General features: G+C 47.4%; 1 protein-coding gene across 1 annotated transcript in view; it reads left to right on the top strand.

The window, feature by feature from the left end:
* The window catches only part of ATP13A1 (ATPase 13A1), a 446,812-nt gene that overhangs the window by 97,938 nt on the left and 330,595 nt on the right, over positions 1 to 18,279 (top strand). The window contains exon 5 of the mRNA XM_086961461.1: positions 17,706 to 17,861. Coding sequence (XP_086817587.1) covers positions 17,706 to 17,861 — 156 coding nt within the window. The remainder of the gene's footprint in view (positions 1 to 17,705; positions 17,862 to 18,279) is intronic.

Raw genomic sequence — 18,279 nt, 5'->3', positions numbered from 1 at the left:
CTTTCTCGACGTAGCCCAGCCCGGAGTCCATGGAAAGGACTCCATTTAAGAGATGTCCAACGTGTGGTGCTAAGTTCCCACACAAGGACCTACACGAGGTGTGCAATCTTTGCCTATCACCTGAACACGAATCCAGGGACTGGGAAGCCTGTGCAGCATTCTCCTCCAAGTCGACGATTAGAAACCGTCGAGCCCGAAGACACGAGGTATCGAGAATGCAGTTTGAGGCAATCCCGAAGCTGTTCGAGGCCCAGCACCCCGAAGAAGAAGAAGAAGAAGAAGAAGAAGAAGAAGATGAGGACGAGTCTGGGTCGGAAGTGGACGAGTCTGATGTCAAAGAAATCAACGCTCATCAAACCGTGAGTGACGACGTCCCCTTACCGAAAAACCGACCCAGTTTGGTGTCGACCCCGCCTTCGAGCCCGGTCAGACTACCGAAGAAAGTTTCCGACGCCCCGCCTTTGGGACCGGCAACGAAACTGAAACCGAAACACTCGGCCTCCCACCATGTCGGATCCGAGAAACGGTCAACATCGACACCGAAGCTCCATACAAAGGAAAGCTCGCAGTCAAAACATTCCATGTCGAAACCGAAACATGCTTCGACGTCGAAGACTCACTCGACACCGAAAAAATCGGAATCTAGCAAATTCTCGGTGCCGAAAACACAGAATATTGACGGTCAGAAGCAAAGGCACCTTTCGGAACCAAAAACTTCGGTACCGACACAGGAGCATCAGACAGATCCAAAGCAAAAGACTTTGTTTATCGATCCGCAAACTGGCAAAGTGGTGACAAAATTACCTAAAAAGAGGAAGAATGAACAGCTGGACGACAAAGCTCTTCCTCCTGCATTACTTGTATTTATATTTGGAAGCATGAATTTATTATATTTTTCTGTACGTCTTGTTTATTGTTACATATGATAAATAATTTCAATAAAATATTTTGAACACAAAAAAAGCTCTTCCTCCTAAAAAGAGAACAATGGGGACAAATACAACTCCTCCCCTTTCTCCTCAACCTAGAGACACACCCTCTTCCTCACACTATGCCAGCTATTCCTCCACCTTCTACACCAAGACCATCTACACCTCAAACAGATGTAGAAGGTGATACAGGGGAGGGAGAACTTCATGGGGATGACGACACTGCCCCAGATGAAGCAGACCCATGGGAGAATTATAATGCAGGGTCAGATGATGATAACGACCCAGAATTATACCCCTCAAAACCTTCACCACCTGATGATAATACAGGTTTTGCACAGCTGATTAATAGGGCAGCAAAATACCATAAAGTAGACTTACACACAGAAGCTCAAATAGGGGATTTCCTTTTAGAAACACTACCTGCTGCACAAAGAACATCAGGAACACTACCTATGCTGAAGGGTCTTCTCAATCACACAGCAGACCTATTCAAAGACCCTGTGAGGGCTAGGGTATTATACCCAAGAATTGATAAAAAATATAAGGCAGCCCCAAAGGACCCAATATTTATCAAAGGACAGGTACCTCTGGACTTGCTTGTAGTCACAAACGCTCGTAAAAGAGCAAACTCATTATCTACAGGAGAAGCTCCTCCTCCTGATAAGGAGTCCAAGTTAATAGATGCATCTGGCAAAAGAGTAGCATCCCAAGCAGCAAACAGCTGGCGCATAGCTAATACATAAGCGCTACTTGCACGCTATGATAGAGCTCATTATGATGAGTTAGAAAAACTCATTACACATCTCCCTAAGAAATATCAAAAAAGGGCAGACCAGCTCATACAAGAAGGGAAGATAATAACGAACACTTCCATTAAGTGCGCCTTAGACGCAGCAGACACTGCAGCAAGATCCATCCACACCAGTATCATGTTAAGAAGACATGCATGGCTTAGAGCCTCAGGGTTCAAACAAGAAGTACAAACATCCTTATTGAACCAACCTTTTGATGAAAAAACACTTTTCGGCTCAGGTACAGATGAGACTTTAGAAAAGATGAAAAAAGACACAAACGGCTAAATCAATGGGAGCATTACAACAGCCAACTCAAAGGGGTTCCTTTCGTAGGTCCACCTATAGAGGCGGGTCAAAGAATACAGGCACAAGCCAGCAATCTACCTCTTTTACACCAACATCACCCAGAGGTAATTCAAGAGGCAATTAGAGGTAACAACAACAAGGGTAGAGGTCGCGGAAATAACAACAACCGCAACTCCCCAACCCCAAAACAGTGACTTCATACAGCTCCCCCCAGACCATATAACACCGGTCGGGGGACGTCTATCACAGTTCCTACCTGTCTGGGAAAACATCACATCAGACAGGTGGGTGAGACAAATTATCCAACATGGTTATTGCCTAGGACTCACAGCTACCCCACCAAACACCCCCCCAGACAGCGTCCAATGAGTCAAGATCATCTAACATTGTTAAAACAGGAAGTACTATCACTGCTACAAAAGCATGCTATAGAGAAGGTTCCAAAACCTCAACAAGGGACAGGAGTATACTCTCTATACTTCCTAATTCCCCAAAAAGACGGGTCTCTAAGGCCAATTTTAGACCTCCGACCTCTCAATGCATACATAAATTCGGAACATTTCCACATGGTCACGCTCCAACAAGTACTTCCTTAACTGAAGAAAGGGGACTTTCTTTCTACACTGGATCTAAAAGACGCTTACTTTCACATCCCAATTCACAAAGCCCACAGAAAATACCTCAGGTTTGTAGTAGAAGGACAACATTATCAGTTCAAAGTCCTTCCGTTTGGGGTCACAACAGCACCAAGGGTGTTCACAAAATGCCTAGCAGTAGTTGCAGCACACCTAAGAAGACAACAAATACATGTCTTCCCTTACTTGGACGATTGGCTAATAAAAGCCAAGTCACAAGAAGAATGTCTACAAAACACACAAAAGACCAATAAATTGCTGCACCAGCTAGAGTTTACGGTGAACTACACAAAATCCCACCTGCAACCAAACAAAGTTCAACAATATCTTGGGGCTACTATAGACACAGAAAGAGCCAAAGTATACCCCAATCCAATCAGGATCCAAACAATGATCACGTTGATCCAAAGATTTCAACCACAACACTCACTAACAGCTCGAGTGTTCATGCAGCTATTAGGGATGATGTCCTCCTGCATACTGCTAATACCATATGCCAGACTACAGATACGCCCACTACAAGAGTGTCTAGCAACACAGTGGAATCAGGCTCAAGGTCAGATTACAGATCTGGTGTTGGTAGACGACCGCACACATCGCTCTCTGAAGTGGTGGTACACAACAAACATTTCCAAGGGGCGGTCGTTCCTAGAACCGATTCCACAAGTGATACTAACAGCGGATGCATCGCTCACCGGATGGGGAGCTCATATGGAGAAATATACAGTGCAGGGAAGATGGAGTGTACAGCAAAAAAGACTGCACATCAATTATCTAGAACTACTAGCAGTGTTTCTAGCATTAAAAGCTTTTCAAATGCAGATTCTCAACAAAGCAGTCCTGATCAGAACAGACAACATGACTGCAATGTATTATATTCAGAAACAGGGGGGGGACGCACTCTTTCCAACTATCCAGACTAGCGCAGGACATTTGGAGATGGGCCATTCCTCAAAAGATCTATCTGTTAGCCGAACACCTACCAGGAGTTCAAAATCAGATAGCAGACTGCTTAAGCAGAGAGTCGGAACAAATACACGAATGGGAACTGCACAACCAAATACTGCAGCCATTCTTCCAAAGATGGGGACAACCAGAGATAGATCTCTTTGCCACTCATCAGAACGCAAAATGCCAAACCTTCGCATCCAGGTACCCACACCACCTGTCCCAGGGCAATGCGTTATGGATAAATTGGTCCAACAAATTTGCTTACGCTTTTCCCCCTCTCCCACTAATTCTATTAGTGGTTCGAAAACTGCAACAACATTCAATGACTATGATACTAGTAGCACCCACGTGGGCACGACAGCCGTGGTTCACCACGCTACTGCAACTCACAGGTGCCACATCAAAAGTTAAGAATATTACCCATGCACCTTACACAGAAACATGGAGAAATAATGCACCCAGATCCCAAACAATTGAACCTAGCGATCTGGCTCCTGAGGTCATAGAATTTGGATACTTAGGTTTACCTCCAAACTGTATGGAAATCATTAAGCAAGTAAGACGTCCTACCACCAGAGCATGCTATGCAGCAAAATGGAAAAGGTTTGCTGTATACTGTAACAGTAACAACATCAACCCTCTGGAAGCATCCACTAAAGAGATTATTTGCTATTTACTACACTTGCAGCAATGTAACCTTGCTTACATCTCTATTAGAGTACATCTTGCAGCTATAGCAGCGTACCTGCAAAACAGGCAACATCTTTCCCTGTTTAAAGTGCCAGCAATAAAAGCTTTCATGGAAGGCCTCAAAAGAGTCATTCCACCAAGACTACCGCCTTCCCTAGTCTGGAATCTCAACATAGTACTTACCAGACTAATGGGACCACCTTTCGAACCTATGCATAGGTGTGAAATACAATTCCTTACATGGAAGGTGGCTTTTCTTACAGCTATTACTTTACTCAGAAGAGTAAGTGAATTGCAAGCATTCACAATACAAGAACCATTCCTACAGTTACACCAAAATAAAGTGGTTCTTAGAACAAACCCAAAATTCTTGCCTAAAGTAATTTCAGCATTCCACATCAATCAGCCAGTGAAACTACCAGTCTTCTTTCCAAAACCACAGACGGTAGCAGAAAGGGCCCTACATACATTAGATGTCAAAAGGGCAATATTGTACTACATAGAAAGAACACACACTTTCAGAAAAACAAAACAACTATTTGTAGCGTTTTCTCCTACACATAAGGGCAATCCTATCTCTAAAGCAGGTATTGCCAGGTGGATTGTAAAATGTATACAAATATGTTACTTAAAAGCAAAAAGGACATTAACTGTTCCTCCTAGAGCTCACTCTACACGTAAACTAGGAGCATCTATGGCATTCTTAGGAAACATTCCTCTAGATGACATATGCAAAGCAGCTCCCTGGGTTACACCGCATACCTTCACAAAACACTACTGTGTCGATGTGCAGGCAACACAACAGGCTAGAGTGGGACAAGCTGTACTAAAAACTTTATTTCATACTCTTGCAACAGACACTGGTGACCACCGCTAGGGAGATAACTGCTGTATAGTCTATTCATAAATGTACCATCTGCAGCCCATATACCTCGAACGGAATATGCTACTTGCCAGTATGCATCTGTTCTTGGCATAGAGGGCTGCAGAGTGGTACATGCCCTCCCAGCCTCCCCGGAAACCTGTGTCTGTTACAACACTATCTTATTTAGATACACTTACATGGGCATTTATATCTGTATTCTATCACACTACTCCATCTAACCCTACTATGGCAAAAATCCAAGGATGGAGCCGATGCCCATGCGCACTAGCACCCAAAGGAGGAGTCACCAGTCTTGTGACGACAAAAGACTTCTCCAAGAGAAAAACAAGTGCAATCATCCGAGCCCAACACCAGATGGCGATCTATTCATAAATGTACCACTCTGCAGCCCTCTATGCCAAGAACAGATGCATACTGGTAAGTAGCATATTCCTTTTCTAGCACACAACGTGTAAATGTCAGTAACTGAACTTTGCCGATATTTGAGAATATATCAGAGTTAGCAAAGCACAAATGAAGCTCACCTTTTGGTAATTCTGAAGTGTGGTGAAAACAGATATTTTAATGCAATCAGAACAAATCAATACACTAGTTGATGACATTTCCACACATTATAGTTTGTGTGATGTATACTTTTATTAGTAAAACGGTATGTCTGTGCAAATGTAATGGTGATTTCAATTGAGAAATGTGATGTCTGTAATAGCAGTGCGCCACCATACCATTCAGACTCCACTCTAAGCTGCTGCATGTAACTGCTTCTGCGCGTTTCTGCCCTGCGCCACTCCATGTAACTCCGCTCTGTGCCGCTCTACCCTTTGCCGCTCCGCTCTGCCCCACTTAACTGTACATCCCTTCTACACACCTTTAGTTCACTCTACGCCACTCCTCTCTACAATTCTAATCCACTCTACGCCACTCCTCATCAACACTCCCCTTCATGCCACTCTAGTCCATACTACTCCACTCCTCCAGTCAACACTCCACTCCTCTCGTCAACACTTTACTCTACAACTCTCTACTCCATTCCCCACCACTCTCTGCCCCACTGGTGTGCAGCATGGCTAAAACACATAGGTAAAGCCTATAGCTCTTGCATAGGCGAGACCTATTGACTTGTCCAATATTTTATTTTTTTATTTTTAGAGTTTTTTATAGTGCAACTCGACCCGAAGATATTGGGTATAGGAGCGCTTTACATGAGCAACAGTTTCGTTCCTGATGGACACATTACTTTTTGTTGGGCACGGGGAGATTATGTGATTTGCAGAGAATCATAGGATGTTGAGCGTCCCTGCAGACTTGAACCAGGTTCCCGAGCTTCGAGGTCAACCGCTCTAGCTGTAAGGCTACCTCCTCTTCCCGCTTTTTAATACTGAATACTTGTTAAAAAGCAGCACCTTGTCTCAGCAAATGTGGAGTTGATTGTTAAAGAAGCCAAGGAAGACTACAAGTCCCACAGTGCAACGTGCTGCTGATGCACTTGGCAGTTTGGGGGTTAGGCTGGTAAAGCAAATGTAGCATGAGATGAGCACTCCCAGGCATCACTGAGGTGGATAAAGAGCAGGACTCTGTTTCTGGTGGAACAATGTATCTAGGAGAAGGAACACATATACATGTGTATCTCAGTACACCTAGTTTTTATATTCTTTATTCTTCTACATGGCATATCTGTCAAAATCCGGGCCTTGCGGCGCTCAGTCTCTTATTTTAAATTTAGGAGGGAATTGCATTGTCTGCAAATGATCTTGTCTTTTAAGCTGCCTTTTTTCGATATTTGCTTTTGGGTGTTTAAAATGATACTTCATGTAGGCTTTTGGAAAAATATTGCTGAACATGTTTTTAATTTGAGGATATGCTGATTGATAACCATCTACACCAACTCACTCACACCTGCTCAGATACATGCAGGTACACCAAACTCGAACACCACCCTAAAGCCACCACCACCCTAAATAGTTCTCCCAACCTACCACCACCACTCTAACCACAACCCCTGTAGCCACAGCCCTATTTTAATCGCCACCCCACCACCATACTAAAGCCTAACACTACCACCATCACCACAACCCAAACCACCACCACCACCCCCTCACACCCACCTACACTGACTTCCATCACCACCCAAGCCACAGCCATCCCCCTACCACCACCATCACTACCACTCTAACCACCACAACCCTAACCACTCTGCCAGCATATCCACCATCACCATGACCATCATTCGCTTACCACCACCATTTCAAGCAACATGGCTCTCAATTTCTGCAGAAGCTCTTAATATTTTAACAACCGTTTTCAGGGGTGAGTCATGTCGCAGACCAAGATGGCCACCACTCTCTGAGAACCCATGGGTGAAAATATAGTCCCATTGCCCTTATACGTCTGCCATCGGCCACCATCTGGTTGAAACTCCTACTCTATGCTTGCCCCGGCACACAAGCAGCCGCTTTTCAGGCCAGAGACTTCTGCCATCTGCCTAACTCAGCCGTGGCCTGCGTTTGCCGCACTGGAGAGCTCACCTGTGGCCTCCCTTCACTCCACGCCATATGCCAGGAAAAAACCGAGACAAGGCGACCGCACGCATCAGATTGCTTGTCCCTCCACGCTCCCTCCTCATTGGGACCAACTACTACCGATTGCCCAGCTCACTCCCCCAGACAGTACTTCAGACCGCATGCTGTGGGCTGAGCACTCCCTCAGCTGGAGGAACTGAGTAGGAAGCTAGCACGGAAAGGCTGCTACCGTACCCTGATTGGGGCACACCTAGGCCCTGTAACCAGGCTCCACAGGTCAGCTGGACTGCAATTGAAGGGATGGGACAGAGATCCCATCTCCAGCCCACCACACTGACGACCCTTCCGCCTACAGGGCAGCTCTGGCATGCAACTTGTGTTCTCGCTAGAGGCGAATCAGGTAGTCACTATGGACAACTTCTATTAGTGTATGCAAAGCACCTCAAACTGGTTCAGAAATAATTATTTACAATTCAGTGGTGACAAAACGGAAATTGTGTTTTGCTCTACGAATAAAATAGCCCGCCCTCTATCTATTGATTTTTGGCTTACCCCTTTTGACAAATCACTAATTCCAGCCAAAACAGTGCGTAATCTGGGGGTATTGATGGACAACAACCTTCAGCTGGATTTACAAGTCCACAAAGTAGTTGTCACATGCTTCTCCTTTATTCGAGCCTTGCGGAATATCCTCCCACTACTACCAGTTTCCACCAGGACACAAGTGGTGAGGTGTGTAATACTGAGTAGGCTGGATTACTGCAAGTCCCTGTATCTGGAAGCACCCAAAGTACTGATAAGGAAGTTGCAAAGAATCCAGAAGATAGCGGCAAAACTAGCTCTAAACAGGCAGCGGAGGTCCTCTACTTCTCTAGCTCTGAGGTATCTCCATTGGCTACCGATTCATCAGAGAATACCGGGTTGTTCCCTAGAGAGGAATAACCGTAAAGACATTGTCTGTATATTGATCTTCCCAGACATCTTTCTTCCCCCTCTTCTTTCCTTGCAGTTTCTAGACTTAGGGACAGCCGTCTTTCTCTGGCACTTTGACATCTTGGTAACTCGCAGCGCCAGGATACCCGGGTGACAGTGCGCAATATAAATACTACTTACATTATATTACATTACTGATGCTCCCATGGGCTCTGCCCTCATCTTCATATTCAGCAAACTCCCACCCCTGGCCTACCCTAAACATGCAGGATTGGTTTTGGCCACTGTAGAAGACAGAGGGGCAGCTATTGCTCTGATCACCAGAACACAGTGAGTTCTAGAACCCCCAGCCTGCCAGCTTCACAGCCTTCTCAAGTAGATGCACAGGGCCCACGCCTCACCGGACCCTCGAGAACTATCTCAACCAGTATTCTCCGAGGCCCCTCTTCTTCCAGGGGGCCCCCGAACAACACCAGCAAGGCTGGAATGACTGCCCTACACTGAACCCCCCACACACACTTCATCAGGGTGAACATCAACTTTTTCCATGCTAGGGTGGAGGCAATTCACTGATCCCTGAAGTTCAAGATCTCAGTCTCCTATTTGTGAATCTGGAGGACCATTCAAGATGAGACAACACTCACTTTCATAGCATACCGGAGGTTCTAGAGACCAAGGATAGCAAGTTGTTTCTATTGGAACTAATCCACCCCATCACCGGCATTGCCTTCTCGCCCCCCACCCCTTGGACTCTGACAGAACCCGCCCCACAATTTCCTGCTTTGTTTGTGTCATGTCCACACCAGACTCGTACTAGCGGAGGCTCGCAAACCCGGTCCTTTTGAGGTGGATGGCTATTGGCTACACATCTCTGGGTATTTCTCCTCTGAGGCCGACATGAACAGGAAGGTATTCGTGGCCCTGCAACTTCAACCGTGGAAATGGGACATCAAATATGGGTTGCTCGAACCTGCTACTATGTTCACCACGATGGACGGCCACTCCCAGGACTTTCCCGAACCTGCAGACCTTGCACGATTTCTAGATACACAGACCCCCTCAGACAAGGACACTTCCCGTGCAGTGTCTCTACGGTAGGGCCGAGACACACCTACCGGGAGAGGATAACACAGTGGCAGCAGTCAACACAACAGAGTGCACAAAAATCAGTCCTAGAGGGACTGAGTTTTTGATCAGTGGAGGAACTCACCCAGATGGATGCAAGGGACAAATTGCAATCACCCCTACAGCCCGCATCAGCAGCAGATGCAGGGGCCAACATTTCCACCAACCCGTCCACCTGACAGCGATGGCTCATACACAGTGACCACTTCTGGGCCCCCTGGGCAACTGGAGGCCAACACCCAGGATGGAAGTGTTTTGTGAATGTTACCTCTAACTACATAACTCCGCCATGTGTCCTCCTGTGGACGCAGCCACTCTACATGTCCTTCTTTTGTTCCCTTTGATTCTCCTAGTATTTCTAGGTGCTATCCAGTTGCCGGAACATCTCCCTTGCCTCTTTGGCTTGCAGGTCTTCGTTTTGTCTGTGCTATGATTGGACTGCTGGGACAGATTGCTGTATATGGCTTCCTGTATATTCTCAAATGTATTATCTTCCAGTGCTTCTGCCTCCCCCTCCCCTTCTTTGCTTACAGACGACCCAGCTTCTTTTGCTGGGCGCGCCCCAGTTTAGGACTGCCCCTGGTGCAGATATCCCCTTCTCAAACCCCGTCAGTGGCACCTGCTCCCCCGCCTAATGCCCTTCTGCTGCTTTCCTCCTAGTCAGTCCCCACTACCTGACCTCAACAACTCCCCTCATCGTGGCCACATGTCAGGCTGGCTGGCACCTCCTTGACTTGCATTCTGAATCCCCTCCACTGAGGGTCCAGTTGGCCCACTTTTTCACCTCCGTCATGGCCACACAACCCCTTACTATTACCCTCAATGTGAACGGACTGATATCCTGTATTAAACGAAAGAAGGTCCTGTCATTTTTGGCCTCAAAATACATCAATGTAGCTCTCATCTGAGAAATGCACCGCTCTGTGAAAGAATCAGAAAAATGAAAAAGGAACTGAGTAAACTGGGTTACCTCGTTGGATGATCCTACAGCTGGTAGACCCAGCACAGACACAACTGGGTCCAGAGAACATAGGGTCGCCATACTCATTCACAAATCCTTTCCCATTACAATACTCCGGATTTGGGCTGATGACACGGGTCGATATGTCTTTGCCAAAATTAGGATTGGTACGAAGATATTCAGCCTCAGCTGCATATAAGCCCGCCACTGGCAAGATCCATGTCCCATATTTTACTAGAAGGTGATTGGAACCTGGCCCCAGATGTGGTGCTAGGTCGCACTGTCCAGTTAGAGATGGGGCACGCTGCCAAGACCTCCACGACGATAAGGGCCTCCATGGCATTTGGAGACTCCTCTACCCCTGCAAGAGAATATACTTTCCTCTCAACGGAACCCAATCCAGCCTGAGCTACTTCTAATCTGCGTCCCCACGGTGCTGGATTGCTCTTTCCTCCTGGGCTCTCTGACCATGCACTGATCTGCTTAAACATTGACTGCAAAATACAGAAACACACCTGTGAACCATGACGCCTTAACAAAGCACACTTCAAACACCCTCAGGAGAAAGCCAAACTCCAGTCACACATGAACACCTTCATGGTGAACAGCGAAGGGTCTGACAATAGGCGCAGCTCCTTTCGGCTGCAGCCAGGGCAATCCTTTGGGTTCAGCTCATTCTTGATGTTGCACAGGCAAACACACTTGGAGCACAAATAAAGGAGGCTCTTGAGAAAAATATATACACATACACCCGGTAGTACACTAACAAACAGTCCCCAGAGAATAGACAGCATTTGCAGCAAGCAAGAGCGTAACTCTATACGGCCCAGGCTCAAAATAGGTGCTAGAGTTTGAAAGCTTGCCATTCCGAACATGGGTCAAAGGATGGAGGCTCCCAGCTGCCCAACTTAGGGGGAGGAAACCATGGCCATCTCAGCGATCAAAGATAGGTACAGAAATGTAAAGCGCAGCCCGCAGCAGATAACGGACTCCTTAAGAACCAACTATACTGAGCTGTATATCAGACCTAGATGGTAATACGAACAGGATCAGTACGTTCTTGGACACCCTTCTGCTGCCAAGCCTCAAAGCCGACTGGTGGACTCTCTTAGACGGCGAGATTTTCAAGGAGGAAATCTCACAATCCATTTCCTGACTCCTGTATAATAAGTTACTGGGGTCGTTTCCGGGCAAGTTTTATTGATGGTTTAGGGGGGAGACTGTGGATTACCTCCACCCAGTCTTTCAGGGGACCAATGACACTGGGCCCTTTGCTCACATCTCCCAACGAATCCATTTCGGTCCTCCTGAAGCCCGGCAGGGATTCTCTACTCTGCAGCAATTACTGCTGCCTCTCCTTATTAAATTCTGTTACCAAGATACTAGACCGTATACTTGCATCCCTCTTTAAGCAGGTTATTCCAACCCTAATCCACCAATCGCAGGTGACATTTTTGCTGGCCCTTTCATCCCAGAATCACTTACTATCCCTAGCTCATCTAGTCTGGATAGCCAAAGGCTGACCGGAAGCAACACTGGCCTTGTCCGTGGATCAGCTGTCTTCTATATGTGGGACGCAGTCCCCGGGAGGGGGGGCGGGGGGGGGGGGGGGGGGTGGACGTGGAGTCCTGGGAAGAGGGACGCGCATTTCCAGGCCTAACTTCTGCCTGGAATACAAAATGTGCTTTTCCTTTTGGGCAAAGACAGCGGCCCGAACCCTTCATTCCGATCGTTAAAATGCTTTAGCTGAAGTTAATTGAGTCTCATTTGCTGTAATACGAGGAGTCCTGGTAAAACAATCCTTCAAGTAAGTCTTCATGCCAGGGTGCCTGCTTGCCTTAATGACATGCAAATGTGCGATAGGAGTTAATCTGCAAATGTAAAGGGTGCTTTGGAGTGGTTCTGGCTTTAATTGCTTGAATCACTGCAAGCATTGTGATGACAAATATGTGGGTTTTTTTTGCATGGTGGTGCAAAGAGTTAACAACTGGGCTGTGAAGTGCATGCTTTTAACCATAACTGTATTTACACAGTGCTTAGTACCCCTGTGAAGGTATTGCAAGGACAGGTATGCAAAAAAAAAGCATTATTTATGGTCTAATATTACTCGAATCTATATTTTGGAAGCTCCATTTTATCCTAAAACTATTTGCACAGTTTGTAGCAGTCTAGATTATAATGTGTGTAATGCAAGTATAAAATAACGACTTACACATTCGCTGTGCTTTCTGTCACAGGCTGTGACCTCATATCACTAAAAATACACAAGTCCCTTTTCTCCACTGTGCCAACCAAATGTAGTTCTGTCTCTATCTGGTTATACACAGTCCTCTGCAGTGCATTAAATAAGAGGTTTCATAATGTACTACAGTGCATTTCGTAGTGAGTAAATTTGTTTTTCATTTAAGCTATCCATTATTAGGTATCGCCTGAGACAGCGCATGCGCTGTCTCTGGGAGACATTTAGTAAGTGGCTTTTAAAAGTGCCACCAGAGGCTTTTGCTGGCCTACAGCTTCCGTTCACGAGCTCGTGCACGTGCACAGCTGCCATCTGTGTTTTTATTGCTGGAATCAGGCTCCTCTGCTTCCGCTACCCCTCTCTCTTTTCCCCCTTCCTCCTGGTCAGCTTCATTTGTGTCTTCTAGCTGTGAATCATGCTCCTCTGCTCGCACTCCGCCCTCCCTCTTCGTTCGTTTAATTTGTGTCTTCCATCACTGTGAATGCTCCTGCTTCCACCAGGCACACACACATCAGTCGTCGGTGCACGCTTCCACCAGGTGCACACTTCCACCAGGCACCCACACCACCAGCCGTCAGTGCACGCTTCCACCAGACACCCACCCCACCAGCCGTCAGGGCACGCTTCCACCAGGCACACACACCACCAGCCGTCAGTACACGCTTTCACCAGGCACACATACTACCAGCCGTCACCCACCACCAGCCGTCAGTGCACGCTTCCACCAGGCACGCACACCACCAGCCGTCAGTGCACGCTTCCACCAGGCACACACACCACCAGCCGTCAGTACACGCTTTCACCAGGCACACACACCACCAGCCGTCACCCACCACCAGCCGTCACTCACCACCAGCCGTCAGTGCACGCTTTCACTGGGCACACACACCACCAGCCATCAGTGCACGCTTCCTCCAGGCACACACACCACTAGCTGTCAGTACACGCTTCCACGAGGCACACACACCACCAGCTGTCAGTGCACGATTCCACCAGCACACACACCACCAGCCATCCGTGCACGCTTCCACCAGGCACACACCCCAACAGCCGTCAGTGCACGCTTTCACCGGGCACACACCACTAGCCGTCAGTGCACGCTTCCACCAGGCACACACACACCACCAGCCGTCAGTGCATTCTTTCACCGGGTACACACACACACACACACACACCACTAGCTGTCAGTACACGCTTCCACGAGGCGCACACACCACCAGCTGTCAGTGCACGCTTCCACCAGCACACACACCAACAGCGCACGCTTCCACCAGGCACACACACCACCAGCCGTCAGTGCACGCTTCCACCAGGCACACACACCACCAGCAGTCAGTGCACGCTTCCACCAGCCGCACACACCACCAGCCGCACACACCACCAGGCACACACAAATCCAGGCACACACAAATCCAGGCACACACAAATCCAGGCACACACAAATCCAGACACACACACTGCCAGCCGTCACACACTGCCAGCCGTCACACACTGCCAGCCGTCACACACTGCCAGCCGTCACACACTGCCAGCCGTTACACACTGCCAGCCGTCGCACACTGCCAGCCGTCGCACACTGCCAGCCGTCGCACACTGCCAGCCGTCGCACACTGCCAGCCGTCGCACACTGCCAGCCGTCGCACACTGCCAGCCGTCGCACACTGCCAGCCGTCGCACACTGCCAGCCGTCGCACACTGCCAGCCGTCGCACACTGCCAGCCGTCGCACACTGCCAGCCGTCGCACACTGCCAGCCGTCGCACACTGCCAGCCGTCGCACACTGCCAGCCGTCGCACACTGCCAGCCGTCGCACACTACCAGCCGTCGCACACTACCAGCTGTCACACACTACCAGCCATCCGTGCACGCATCCACCAGGCACACACACTACCACCAGGCACACACACTACCACCAGGCACACACACTACCACCAGGCACACACACTACCACCAGGCACACACACTACCACCAGGCACACACACTACCACCAGGCACACACACTACCACCAGGCACACACACTACCACCAGGCACACACACCACCAGCCGTCAGTGCACGCTTTCACCGGGCACACACACCACCAGCCGTCAGTGCACGCTTTCACCGGGCACACACACCACCAGCCGTACGTGCAGCAGGCAGGCTCTTCTCAGAGTATCTTGGTCAATATGTGTTCGATGCCTGGGGGGGAGTGGGTCGAGTTTCCTTAAACCGTATGCAGGTGCAGTGCATGAACTCCTGCGTGAGTGAGTCATGCTGCCTGGGGCTCACTCACTCCACACTTGTAAATTGTGCCTGCACCAGGCATTTTCTCATTTGCAAAGTTTGGCGCATGCGCACAGGTAGGCAGCCCCCACACCCCCGTGACTGACTGCTTCCTGCAACCAGAATGGAAATAACAGTTCTTTGCATCAAATGAACTTGTTTTCATTGCTCTGAATGTTAACAAAAACCTTGTCCAGCTATTGTAGATCTGGCAACTTAAACAAAACAGCAACAAAAAACAAACCAGCATTGGCATAGCCAATAGGTCTCGCTTTTTGGACCCTATAAGTATTTAGTTATGCAGAAGAATATCCTTGGTGCAACAACATTAACTGTTGCATGGCTAAACACTTATAAGGTCCCAAATTCGAGACATATTTGCTATGCCAATTGCTTGTTTTTTATGTAGTTACCTGATGGTGAAAGACCTAAAAAACTAACAAAATGTGTTGGGGCTGATTTATGAGAGGCTTGCTCTGCTGGAGCGTCATATTTCTTTTAAGCTTTGGCGGCACAAGCATCTCAATCATATCTATGAGATGACACAGTCACCCTGCATGACTTTGCATGGCCTCATAGATATGGTCTAAGACAAACAGCGCTAGTCACTGCATTGCCTTACACTATGTCAAGTAGGCTTTCCATAGTCATTGCAGTGTGTGTTCCCATGCAACACCCAGGGATTTTGACACCGCCCCAGATTTGTAAAACCATGTAAACCTGGGGTAACGCCAAAACCTTACGCCTCCCCACAGCAGGTGTAACTATGATAAATGATTTCATTTCTCCTCGATTTTCCTCTTTCTTTGTGTTCCTCAGCATTCTGCAGCACACATAGAAAGAGCAAAAGCCCTCTCAGGATTCATTTTTTGCAGGAATGTGCCCCTTCCTTCACAAAAATAATCCTGCCTATGTTTGCTTTAGGCAGCAATTTGTGCGCCCTTTCACATTGGCGTAGGACAGTGCAGCAAGAACACTTGCCGTGCTGCCCTACGTCAATACCTCATATTTGAGGATCTTTGTTATAGCCACACCTTTGACCACGCCCCCACTCTCACTGACCTTTGTTTTGCTAAACACAGTTTAATTTATTTCCCCAGTGTAAAAATGATTTGCTGTGGGAATTGGGGGCGTTTATGGTTGTCGATAGTTGGCAATGATGAGAAGGACCAAGTTCTAGGACTTTCTGTAAGGAGGGGATCCTTATGCTTAAGATCTTTTGACAGGGGGGTTTCTGCATCAATAAGTTTGAAGACCTCTGCCTTATATGCTGAGAAGGAGTTTGACCACTTCAAATGGGAGTATATGTTCTGCGCCCTGCATGGATTCTACATCGGTAAGGACTTCACTGTGAAAGTAAGGTGGCTGTACTCCACTCGTACAGCGCAGGTCAACTGCAGAGGCTTCCTATTACTTTCCCTGTACAGTGGGGAACCAGTCAAGGCTACCCCCTCTCACTGCTATTACTCCTACTGGCAATCGATTGTTTGGCGGTCGCCATCCGCCACGACCTGAACATCTCCAGCAGCCACACATCAGTGGGGCAGACTAAATTATTGGTATATGCTACGATATTTTGCTTACGCTCACAATCCTTGATGTCTCCCTTAAGGCCCTCATGTCCCTTATTGCTAGACTTTTGGCCCTCTCGGGCTTAAAGATTATTTGGACCCTACCTCTTTTAAGGGCTGTCGTTTTCTTCCTGTTCGTTTGGGCACCATAGCACCTTAAATATCTGCATATCCTACCGACCAAGGTTTGGTGGGGATGGAGTCTCTCAACCCTGACCCGGACTAAGCTAAATGTTCCCAGCTCAACTTATCCACGTGAGGGCCACCTTCAAGCAGTGAAGATGGTAGTGGCCAGTTTCAGCATCTACATCTGGGGCATGCTGCCTATCATCTTCCTGGCTGGGATTCAAGCTCTTGGCCTCAAGCTCTCCGCCTCTGGAAAGCACAAATGTTCAGATTGCTCAGCCATTCTCCTTATTTTAAGTCCCACTAGTTTCCATAATCTGTAAATGCAACTATTGCTAAATCCTATTTGTAGTCATTCTAACAATTTGGAAGGATGAGCTCTTGAGTTTTCCTTCTGGAATTTGAGCTTTTGATTTGAAGGTTGAAAGCTTGATTTACAGCTATTTAATGTACCTTTTGAGAAGCATTGTCCGATCGTCCCCCCTTTCTGTGTATTTGAGGGGAGAAGCATGCACTACAAACAGAATTTGAATACTTGACCTAATGCCCCATCTCCTGACGCTCTAAAACAAGCGTTGATCTGTGGAAACAGTATTTTTAGACGTGTAGAGTTGTATAGCTCTACATCCGACTTTAATAAGTAGAAATGCACAGCATTAAAGTGTGCTTTGTGTACTATGCCATAATGGGTGTCACATTTATTCAGCCCATTGTGCTTGTTAACAGGCGTGGCACCACATGTTTCAGGCCGCATTGCTTTCTTCTCATCTGCAGGTGTTCTGCGTGGGCCTATGGTGCCTGGACGAATACTGGTATTACAGCATCTTCACTCTCTTCATGTTAGTGGCCTTCGAAGCCTCTTTGGTTCAACAGCAAATGAGAAACATGTCGGAGATCCGTAAAATGGGAAACAAGCCCTACCTGATACAGGTCAGTTTATTTTGGAAGAAATTGAGCTTAATTTGTAAAGCCCTTAAACCCAGCTGATTTTTAGCAGTAGTGCATTTGATTCTGTTGTATTAAAAACAGTGCCCTGATATACTCCAATCAGGAGTTGTTCGTGACACTAGTTGTTACATTTGTGGATAAATATGACACCGTGAAGACATTAATCCTACTAGGCAGGGGTAAACCGTGCTGTGAATGTTTAGTCAGCTTACAGAGAAAAGAGACAAAAGTTGTTTTGAACTTGCTTTTTACACCGCAGAGATGATAGTGTTGTATAATGTTTGGATCAGAAACACCTAATTGTTCTGAAAAACTCCTTTTGTGCTTAACCGATTGAGTGTCAGTAACTTGTATATCTGCAGATTAAAGATAATCATGTGTATAAGACAATTGGCACAGT

Source organism: Lissotriton vulgaris, chromosome 1_1 (genome assembly GCF_964263255.1).
Source record: "Lissotriton vulgaris chromosome 1_1, aLisVul1.2, whole genome shotgun sequence".
Classification (NCBI taxonomy): Eukaryota; Metazoa; Chordata; class Amphibia; order Caudata; family Salamandridae; genus Lissotriton; species Lissotriton vulgaris.
This window is presented reverse-complemented; position numbering and strand designations above follow the sequence as displayed.